Source organism: Sprattus sprattus (genome assembly GCF_963457725.1).
Source record: "Sprattus sprattus genome assembly, chromosome: 11".
Taxonomy (NCBI): domain Eukaryota; kingdom Metazoa; phylum Chordata; class Actinopteri; order Clupeiformes; family Clupeidae; genus Sprattus; species Sprattus sprattus.
Window position 1 is genome coordinate 7,054,130 of NC_137909.1, and position 11,613 is coordinate 7,065,742.

The window sequence follows — 11,613 nt, forward strand, 5'->3', positions numbered from 1 at the left end:
CATAGGCAGCATCACACTGGCTACTATCACTTCAGACCTCGGGGAAACTTTTTTGCTGAGTCTATGTTTATGCTTGATCTTGTGTGTGTGTGTGTGTGTGTGTGTGTGTGTGTGTGTGTGTGTGTGTGTGTGTGTGTGTGTGTGTGTGTGTGTGTGTGTGTGTCTGTGTCTGTGTGTGTGTGTGTGTCTGTGTGTGTGTGTGTGTGTGTCTGTGTGTGTGTGTGTCTGTGTCTGTGTGTGTGTGTGTGTGTGTGTGTGTGTGTGTGTGTGTGTGTGTGTGTGTGTGTCTGTGCATGCATGCTGGTGTGTTGGTAAGTGTGTTTGTGTCTGTGCCGGCTCCTTAGTGCGGCACGTGGAATGTACAGTAGAGACTGTCCCATGTGCCAGTCCTCTCTGACTGGCCTCTGATGCTGACTTTCTCTTCTCCCCCACAGTGAAGGGTCCTCCCTGGTGCTACAAGACAAGATGAATGCTTTGCTGCTCTTCGCTTTGTTCTCGTTGAGCATCGCACAGAACTTCGAAGATGCTTACAGTGACCTGGAATCCTATAATCTCAGGACCATCTACATCACAGGTGACCTACATCTACCAATAGAAATGATTGTGTGCGTGTGTGTGTGTTTGTGTGTTTGTGTGTGTTTATGTGCATGTGTGTGTGTGTGTGTGTGTGTGTGTGTGTGTTTGTGTCCAACACAAAGTCCCCTCACCCTCCTCCATCAGTGGCAGAGTCTACCCAATTTGATGAGGTGTCGTCTGAGGGGAGGCAAAGCCCAAGGCCTCTGGTTCCTGTCACACTACACGTCTCTAGCTGCCTGTCTCTACTACAGGAACTGAATTATTGATAAGCCACCTAAGTTGGGCTAAATTTACCCAGGGATGGCCGTGGGATAATAAGTGTCGTCTTAGCTACACACATGAATACATTGTGGGAAATATCTATTTGATTCCCTGTAATGGATGGTAACATTTATGGTACGTATAAAGTTAGTTGGGACTTCAGCTGTGCTCATTGAAAACTGCATCAGGCCAATGCCACTATGCCATTTTGTGGAAGTCAGTGATGCATGTTATTGGGGCATCTGCAGTACTCAGTGTTTGGAGACCGTGTCCAGGATTGTACTATTTAAGCCTTACTGCTGTAGAGCTGCAAGAAAGATGATGAAGGCATCTGCACTATGTGCTTTATCAGCAAAAGTCATGCCGTAAAGTGAATGAAACATTTTATGGTATATACAGTATGTTAAGCATTCCTCAAACCGTCGTGTTTTTGTAACAGAAATGTTTCTTTTACCTTGTTTCATTGCTGAATGACCTTTATAAGAAGCAGATAAGTCCCTTGAGGCAGTCGTTGAATGAACAGGGCCAGCCCTTGGTTGTTGAAATTAGTTGCAGGCCTAGGATGTTGTTGTTCTTGATTGGTCTCGCATTCTGTCCTCACTTTGCCAAATTGGTTTCTCATAGTTCACACTTTAATTTTAGTGGGGGTCCAGTCAGGCATGACTAATGGATTGTTCAGGCCTGTGTCATGCATGTGTGTGTAAGAGATACCAGAACAAATCCAAACCGTATGTTAATATGTCATTATGTGGGGGGGGGGGGGGGGGGGGGGCTCAAGGTGAGGTGACTAATCTAGCAAAATGGCAGGAACCAGAAACAAATAACTGTCATAGCTTGTGTTTTAGATGGTGTAGGGACAAAAACAAACCCTTCCTCTCATTTGACCCCATCTGAAGTTTACCCTTTGAAGGACCATTGTATAGAATGTTCCCCTCTTTTAATGGCACCTGGATGTGAAAACACAGAAGACACTTACTGGTTAAAAGGCCTACAATTAAGATATCACATGTCAAAGTGACTGTCATCCCTAAGTCTGTGGAAAGGGAATGTGTTGGGTTCCCCAGAGTTAGTTAGCTAATTAGCCTATTGTCGTGGGGGCTGAAATACCCCATGTATCCCCTGACTGAGCTCTCTATTGTCAGTTTATCTATCATGGGTAGACTAATAGTTCCAGCTAGAATGCAATTTCTTACATATGTTACTTATTACAGTTTACTTTGCTTTAAACCTCACGCTTGAAGGAAATGGCAAATTTTAATTATTGACAAGTATGCTTTAAAATAAAATTGGTTGATCCACAAAAATGTGTTTATGGAATTTGAAATTGGGTTGACTCAATGGAATAGCCTTGAGCATGGAGGTAGCTGTGACCCTGTCATCCTAACATCATAATAGCCTTGAGCATGGAGGTAGCTGTGACCCTGTCATCCTAACATCATAATAGCCTTGAGCATTGAGGTAGCTGTGACCCTGTCATCCTAACATCATAATAGCCTTGAGCATGGAGGTAGCTGTGACCCTGTAGTCATCCTAACATCATAATAGCCTTGAGCATGGAGGTAGCTGTGACCCTGTCATCCTAACATCATAATAGCCTTGAGCATGGAGGTAGCTGTGACCCTGTCATCCTAACATCATAATAGCCTTGAGCATGGAGGTAGCTGTGACCCTGTCATCCTAACATCATAATAGTAGAGGCTTCAAAAAAATTGGTACTCGGGAACTGGTGAGTCCTATTTAAATCATTAAATGTAAAATAGGGCCGGTTGCCGATGCGCTTAACACTCAAATCTCATCAAAGGCAGCAACACCTACAGCCTGTCACTTGCCACGGCATAATAAGGAGACATGTGAAATATGCAGAGGAGGTTCAGCTTTTCAGATTGTTCACAAAACATGATGATTCATTCAATCCCACATTTGGCCTGTGATGGATTCTCTTCTAAAAGCTCAGTTTTCCAAATTGCCTGGAGACTCTGGATTTCACCAGACAGAATTGCAGTGCATGAAGGAGGGTTTAGATTTGGACAATGACGCATATTTAAATGTGAGAAAATGTTGTAACTCTGAGAACATCTCACTTAAATCATGATAAATCTGATTAGGACTGTAACATCTGGACTGGATGACTTTCACGGTCTTAGATGTATTACTTCACATTAATGTACAGTGAAATGTTATCAGTAGCATACACATGGACCTAGCAATGTTCCTGTGGTTAGCCGGAGATAAAAAGAAACAACAAGGATCGCCCCCCTTTGTGTTGAGAATGTAGAGGTATAGAGTGGTGACATCTGAAGACAACACAGATTTGAACTAATGAAAGTGGTCCTCCCCCGAGGAAGCATACGGACAGAAAACTCCTCATGTCTTGTGCTTTTCTAAACATGTTTGTTTGGGTCTTGATCATTTTGAGTTCATAATAGGTTATCCTCTGTGACTACTTTTGTCTTTTAGAAAATGGCCCAAAGCTCTCAGTGGTGACAGACCAAGCCAAGGTCATCTCTCGTCGAGGGGGCAATGCAACACTGCCGTGCAGGTTCCAGCGGGACCCCAACTCTGGCCCAAACCCCAAGCTGAGGATCAAATGGACTAAGCTCACCTCAGACTACCTGAAAGAGGTCGACGTCTTCGTCGCCATGGGTTACCACAAAAGGAGCTACGGGAGGTTCCACGGACGAGTGCATCTTCAGGGAGATGGTGACAGCGATGCCTCTCTGGTCATTAATGACATCACCCTGGAGGATTATGGGAGATACAAGTGTGAAGTCATTGATGGGCTAGAAGATGGCACTGTAGTGGTCTCCCTCGACCTACAAGGTCAGCACCTGCTTTTTGTTGCATTATACTGGAGATAGCTCAAGCCATTTTACTATATTGGTAGATCTGGGCTCAAGCAAAAGTGTAAATATGTATTCACATCTTCAAAGGCTCTGAAATAACCAATTGTGAATAATTGAATCAAAGCAGCTGCTAAGTCTAATTTTTATCCCATTTTACCAGTGGCCCAAAGTCAGGTGCAGAGGACCCCAAGTCTTCACGGGCAGTAGACAGTCACCTTAATAGTGTGCGGTACTGGAAAATACCAAAATAGTTGGACCTCTAATGCAGTCATGTGCATTTTCCTTCCCTCTGCCCACTATTGCTGTTAATTAATAAATGAGCTTGAAATGAGAGGCACCAACATCCATTTTGGCTCTCGATTTAATGCTTATGATGGAGACCTCCCAGTCAAATTAAGCAAGCACAGTATCATCTATAATTCAGAGCATGGCATCGAGCCACCAGGTTGTAAAAAGGTAGTGTCATGAACGCAGTTAGTGTTTTCCTTGTAAACACTATTTAACAGTCTGCCCTTGTACTGCAGCATAATGTATCAGCTAAATTTAGAGTGGACGCCAGGGCCTGTGAGAGCTGTCACAGAGGAATGATTAGGTTGCAATCCTCAAGGGGTTCTCTACGGCTACATTCCTTGCATTCCACCTACGGTGTATTGTGTAATCCATGAAAAAGCAATATAGTTTCCGCATTTAGTCGGTCATCACAGGAGAATATTTTATATTCAGTAATAAGGATCAAAAATGGGATAGCTGGAAAATATATAAAGAACTATTTTCTAATGTGGATGTGCTTTTTTCTGTGGTGCACAGGTGTGGTGTTCCCATATTTCCCACGGCTGGGTAGGTACAATCTGAACTTCCATGACGCAGAAAAGGCTTGTCAGGATCAGGATGCTGTGGTAGCCTCGTTCGACCAGCTGTATGACGCCTGGAGAGGAGGTCTGGACTGGTGTAACGCGGGGTGGCTGAGCGATGGGTCCGTACAGTACCCCATCACCAAACCCAGAGAGCCCTGTGGGGGCAAGAACACTGTGCCAGGAGTGAGGACTTATGGGAAACGTGACAAAGACAAGAACCGCTACGACGTCTTCTGTTTCTCATCAAACTTCAATGGTTGGTCAACTGGTTAATAATCCTCCTCCCATTTTAAAAGGAAATGTAATTTGTAACAATAGGCCATCAATAATTCATTCCAAGATTTATGAGCAGAAAGCCGTGGGTGCCCATAATGTCATTATTGTTCTGCTAATTAGTGGCCCTAAAGACCAGCTATGTGCTGCAGGAACGCCTTGAAAATGCATTCGTTGAGTGATACATTAATGGAAATAGTTTGGGATATGTATTAAACAAACATACTTTCACATGTTGTTGGTAGAGTAGACTACGCTGATTCCATTGGACCTATGACCCTTATTTCATAGGGCAACAAGCACCATGAACGGGCTTTGCATATCAGCATCCGCACAGTTAGAATATAGCAAGAGATGCCTATATTTGCTCATCCCATCGGCACAAAGCAGGACACAATGAAGCAGACATGAGTTATTAGTGGATGTGGCAATAAAGTAATGCTTTATCAGCCAATCATAATGATTCAACCATACCTTATTAATGTTCACACAGAACTCAGTAATTGTTCGGCAGTAGAGCAAACAACACATTTCTGGTTGTGAATGGAGGGGTTTATCCCAGAGGAGATGGAGGTGTTGGGCGGGAGGTCGGCCAAAATTTGTATTTCATTTTGCGCCTCATAATACCGAGAGGCCTCAAGAGTCTCTGAGTATTTCAATTTTAAAGTTGTGTTTTTGGTATAACTACAAAATTAGTATGCATTGTATGTTTCGATTTATTGGGAAACACCAACTCAGAATTATTGTTTTGTGCTTTAATAACAAAACTAAAATAATTATTTCAGCTTTAATTTTATGGAATAAAAAGTATAGGAGATTCATCCCCCTTTACCTTCATACTTTTTTGCTGGGTGTCAAACTCATAATTATTAAGCACTTTGCCTGAAAGAAGCCCTTAAAGCCATTATAGTCACATCTGTAATATGGCAAACAAGTAAATAGTCTAGTTATACTTTCTCACAGGCAAATGGCCCTGTAAGATTCAACAGGTGAATAGCTTCATCGAATCCCTCAAATAAACAGATTTGTTTTCACCTCTGTACCTGCACAGGTCAATTCTACTACCTGATACGCCCTGGCAAGCTGACGTACGATGAGGCCGTGCAAGCGTGCCAGCGCGACGGTGCCCAGCTCGCTAAGGTGGGCCAGATGTACAGCGCGTGGAAGCTTCTGGGCTACGACCGCTGCGACGCGGGTTGGCTGGCGGACGGGAGCGTGCGCTACCCCATTAGCCGCCCCCGCCGCCGCTGCAGCCCGGACGAGGCTAGCGTGCGCTTCTCTGGCTACCCCGACCGCAAGCACAAGCTCTACGGCGCCTACTGCTTCAAGGGCCACAACTGAGGGGCGAGAGGTTATGAAGGGAGGGAGCAGCCGTGAACAACCAAACCATCGAGAAGCAAGCAATGGTTATTGAAAATGGAGAGAGAGAGAGAGAGAGTGAGAGATAGTGATATCATGCCAGAGGAGTTGCTACTAGGAATGCATTGAAACTGTGATTCTATTTTTGTTTTAAATACTGTAAAAGAATGGATGCAGTAGGGATGGGTGATTACATTTCATACAGTATTACCTTTTAAAAAAAAATGTATTTCACTTCAGTGTAATTCTTCTATTATTATGTTTTATTTAATTCTACACCATTGGTCAAGGGGAGAGGTGGTCAGGAACATTTGTGAAAAACAGGCCATGACACAGTGGTAATCCAATTGCCTGAGGGAAGTCCATGGACTGGTGAAACAGTATAACTTCTCAATATTGGACTGGTACTTGGGCACTTATTTAGCTTTATTTAAATTGACCCAACATCCAAAGAGATCACAGGAGCAAAAGGAAATATGGTGCAACAATGGGATGCTATTCTTAAAGCATGAAAGCATAGCACAAAACAGTTTCTTTCTTTTACCATCATAACAGGGTGCTATTACAAATGACGTTTTTTGACCTTATCTTTGTGTATTTTGTTGTATTACAGACATGAGTGTGTGGACCAAACTGTCAGCCTTACATCAGCCATGTTGTAAAAAAAAATGTTGTACTATTTAGAACTTATTTGAAGTTTTGATTACATTTGATATTACTATATAGAATGTCAGCCTTTATAATGTTTCTGTTTAGTAATAATTTAATAGACCTGTTGATGATATCATTTAATCCCTCCTACTGTTTTCCTCATTTATTATTTTACAACATTCTTGACCCCTGCAGTTTATACTTCCTCTGCCAAAATTTGTCCCACAGTAAACAATGAACTGAAAGCATTGAACTAAAACCAATGAGGAATCTGAGGATCTATGTTATCCAGGATGCAAAGATAGAAATGTGCAAGTTGCAGCAGAAGCACCAGTCCTACTGTTTCATATTGTTCGAAAGCCAGTATCTTCTTTTTTTATTTCTACTTTGTCTTTTTCCTTTTGATTCACATCTGTACATGCCGCCACCGCCAAAAAAGATTCTGTCATGATCAAAACTAGAGAGCTCGTTGCTGTAGAGCTTATGCACAACCTAGCTTACTTAAAGAGATGCTATGTCCTCTCCGGGTTGCCGTATCAACAGGTGGAAGCACATATACTGCACCCAAAACACTGAGAAGGTCTTATTTTTCAGTTTGCCTGTCAATGACTCTGCTCTTGCTTGAGTGCTTCAGCCTTTAGTGAACTTTCAGCCGTAGTAAAAAAAAAACAATGCAATGAATGAGAGTACTGATCCTTGTTATGCTCGACATCACATTTATAGGGGTGAAGATCACATTATTGTGGCAGCACTCACAGTACTGTGTAAAATAAATCATGTAGGGACAATCCTAACGAGTAGAGAGATTACTTGTGATGACTTATCAGTAGACCTTAGGTAAATACAACACAAATCAGAAATCCTGTTAAATATCCACTACATTTCAATAGATAATGTACATTTGGTTTCTTGGCCAATTGTCAAGTGTATTGTGTCAGCCATCTGGATACATGACATTCTACATTGCCAAATTGAAACATACTTCTCCCTTTTTAAAAGCAATTTCAAATGCAAGTTTGTAAAGAATGACTTTCATGGTCAAGTGCTTGTTACATTGTCCGTACACAGATTTTGCTCAGGTATAGAGTATTGTTGTGTGTGATGTCCCCTTAAAAAAAAAAAAAAAGAATTAAAGCAAGCAGATTACAGATGACATGTACCACCAACCCAACACAAGCAGAACTATGGCGATAGCACAGCTACAGTACAGTTTTAGCAAAGATAATAGACAGATTTCCCTATATTTCACACCAGTTGTATGAACAGACCTTGCAGGTAAAGGTAGCACATAAAAACACACACACACATACACACATACACACATACACACGCACACACACACACACACACACACACATATCAATTGGCATATTTCATTGTGAGCATGATGCATCAAAGCCTTGTTGGTTATTGAAGCTTAAAAGAACAATAAAAACCTAATTTCTGAGTCACTCTCAAGCGTCCCTGTTTCTTTGACTCTCTGAAGTGAAGCAACAAAAGAAAAGGATAACATCTTACAGTCGCATCTTTAAAGTGTTAGTAAGCTGACTAAAACCTGTGACAATTACTTATGACAGGAATATAAGCCACCATGGAGTTAGTATCCTCTAACATGAATTCTGGGAATAAACCTTTCGATTTGTGTCATCTGTTGTTGATACAGTTTGTGCTAAAGTTGGTTATAATTCATTTTCAATGGACAACAGTGAATCCAATGAAATGAGTGGAACCAACACCATGGCAGAGGCTAAACAGATTAGCATGTATACAGGTGTCTTAGCTGCAAGGTATGAAATGTTGATAAAATGACCATCACTATTAGATAAAATGAGGCATCCATGCTGAAGTTTGGTCGTATACGGTATACACTCTGTAATTCTGTTGAAAGTTCTAGTGGCAGTGCCTCTGATGGCGGCGTCAGATCCAGACCAGAGCCAGTGATGGTGCATCAGACATGAGGGGACTGAATGGGAGGGACTGAGGCTGAATGGGGAGGAACTAAGGCTCAAGGGGGAGGAACTAAGGCTGAAGGGGGTGCATATTTGCTAGACCATGGCTGGTAAACAGCTAACTTTCTCATATATTTACCAACAGCAAAGAAATGTGATATAGTGCATTCAAAGCCATGCATTTATTAGCCTAAAGGCCCAATTACTATAGGATATATACATCCATAGTTATAGTTTGGATTGTGAGTTCTGAATTGATCGCTAGAACTAAGATTCACTGTGGTTGCCTTTCAAAATTATATTCTAATTAAAAATAATATTTGGAAACCCCCTTAATTATTCATTATTTATTTTGTTGTATTCAATTTAAAACCACAAAGATAAGAATGTACACGAAAGGAGTGTAAGCACAATGTACAACAAAAATGGCGAAATGGCAAAATGAATTACGTAAGAAAGTTGAGATAATGTGTGGTTTATGTCACTATTCGCCTGTTAAATGTTGCACAGAGTGGAGCACATAACTCACGCTGTGACTGACGCCTCCATTTGGGTTTAATCTGAGAATGTGAGAGGTTGCCTGTAACGAGGCTAATTTATCTGCACAGCAGAATCCAACATGCTGGAAGACACCAGTGAGAGTAGGCTGTGGCTCTTAATGTCACTCTAGGCTCCTGTTAAGCATCATGTCTTCAAGTTCTCTGGACAGGACAGAGGTTTTACTACCTATGTAGCCTTAGGGCTGTTTGCATTACCTTCTGTAAAGCTTTGCGATAGAGAATTCCCCATATCAGGAGCTTAAGATGCACTACGAAACCCTGGTGCTCACTACAGACCTCCTAAAATGCCTGAGGTTAGAAGATGTATTGTTGACAGTTTCTCACATCTACTGCGATCTGCACTGGTCATATGAGATGTGGACACCTAGGAGCCGAAAAAGTGCAATCCCCTTTCTACGACTAATCCAATCACAGTGAGAGGGCCAGGGGCACTTGCCAGACCTCCTGTGCCCTACAGTCAATTCCTTTGTCCTGCTGATAAGGTGAGGGAGAGGCTTTCTTTGTGCTCCTGTGAAGAGTGTCTCCCCTCCTCTCTGTAGGCTGCCTGATCATAGTTAGAGATCAGGGCCAGTGAAGCAGAAGGGAATGTGATACAAGTAGTGAACGAGTCGTGGTAGCATTTCTCAAAACAATACTACCATATTTCTTTATGTATTAATAAAATGATAATGCAACATTTTCATTTAGATTCTGCGATTAGAAAGAATGTCTGATATTGAAAGACTTGATGACCTGATGACCTGATGACCCGAGGTTACATCACTGATTATGTGCTCATATCAAAGGATGTGTAATAAAAAGAAATAGGCCCATCTGATCTCTTGAGAACTTTTTCATTTGGCACATCTGAAAATGTTTAGCAACATTTGTCCTAACATTCGTTAAAATACTGAAACACAGAGTCCCACATTGGACTCAACCTGAATCCCAGACATGGGAGAGGGCCAGATGTACTAGCAGGATGGCTAAAACCCAAGAATGCTAGTGTCTGTCACTGGCACGTGTCTTAAGGTGTCGGGAAGAGAGGTTTACTCACTGCACTAACTGTACCTGCTGGCCACCGTTACCCCACAAACTCACTCCCCTGTGGAACAGAGAGAAGGAGGGTGAGAGTGCACAACCTGAAGCACAGCTTACTGCGTCCACAGAGTTCATCTTTTAAGAGTGTTTGTTTTAAAAATGTAATGCTATCAGTAATTGGCTCATGAGGCCACTGAGTATGTAGTTAGCCCTCTCTCTCCTGATCTGACATATGGGATGCTGTAGTGTAGAAGTTGTGGATTTGTGAGGTCGTATAACATTTTACTAAAACACACTGTATTGTTTGGAGATATTTTAAGCTAACCAAGAGATTCTGCTGTTGTTTACCTGTTTGTCTTCAGGTTGAGATTTGGCCATGACTTTATGAAGTGATAACCAACTGCCCAAATGCTCAAGGACCTTTCTGTTAAGTGAGTTCTTCTTAATGTGCTGAATGGACAACTGTTCCTGTTGTGTAGGGTATTTGTACAGTCTGAATGTGACCTTGCTTATTTCTGATTCTTCATGAACCACCAAACAAAGCAATGAAATGTTACACAAAGTATCTAAATGACTAAATTAAGCCAGGTTCAATTGAAAAGAGACAAAGGTCTCTATTCAGTACTAATCATTTCTGTATCTGTTCTACTGTTTTATTCACTGTGAAACTGCTGTGTTTGGATGTCCAGAAGATACACGACTGTGATGCCTATATGCTTTGACCTGTTCACACATGACTCCACAGTATGCACGTACATGAGAACTGTTCAGTAGAACACTGTAAGTATTCCCCTTTTCAAAAGCACTCATCTTCTTCTTTTGAAATCTCAGTGGCTGAGTAAGTAGTTTTTAGAGATCCAGATATGCATTCGCTGCACATTTACTTATAGTTGAAGTGAAGTGTATAGCTTAAGTGAAGCCTACTTTCCATTTTTTCTATGGCTGCTAAGTAGAACCTCATCACCCATGCCAACCTGTTTTTGTTTTCAGTGACAAACCAGTGGGTCATTAGGCCTAGACTTTTGAGAATGCTATTCTATTCCACTGTTGCTTGGCTGATTCGTTTAGGTACAGTACTGTGCAAAAGTTTTAGGCAGCTGTGAAAAAACGCTGTAAACTAAGAATGCTTTCAAAAATGGAAGTGTTAACAGTTTATTTTCATCAATTCTTCATAAATTAACAAAATGCAGTGAAGGAACAGAAGAAAATTCTAAATTAAATCATTATTTGGTGTGACCACCCTTTGCCTTCAAAATAGCATCAATTC

General features: G+C 41.7%; 1 protein-coding gene across 1 annotated transcript; it reads left to right on the forward strand.

Moving 5' to 3' along the window:
* Positions 1–465: 465 nt before the first annotated feature.
* On the forward strand, positions 466–6,148 carry hapln1b (hyaluronan and proteoglycan link protein 1b; the record flags this gene model as incomplete). The annotated part of the gene is made up of 4 exons (XM_080846987.1): positions 466–574; positions 3,295–3,657; positions 4,488–4,790; positions 5,859–6,148. 4 exons carry the CDS (start codon positions 466–468, stop codon positions 6,146–6,148), a joined length of 1,065 nt encoding a protein of 354 aa, XP_080703113.1.
* Positions 6,149–11,613: the final 5,465 nt, after the last annotated feature.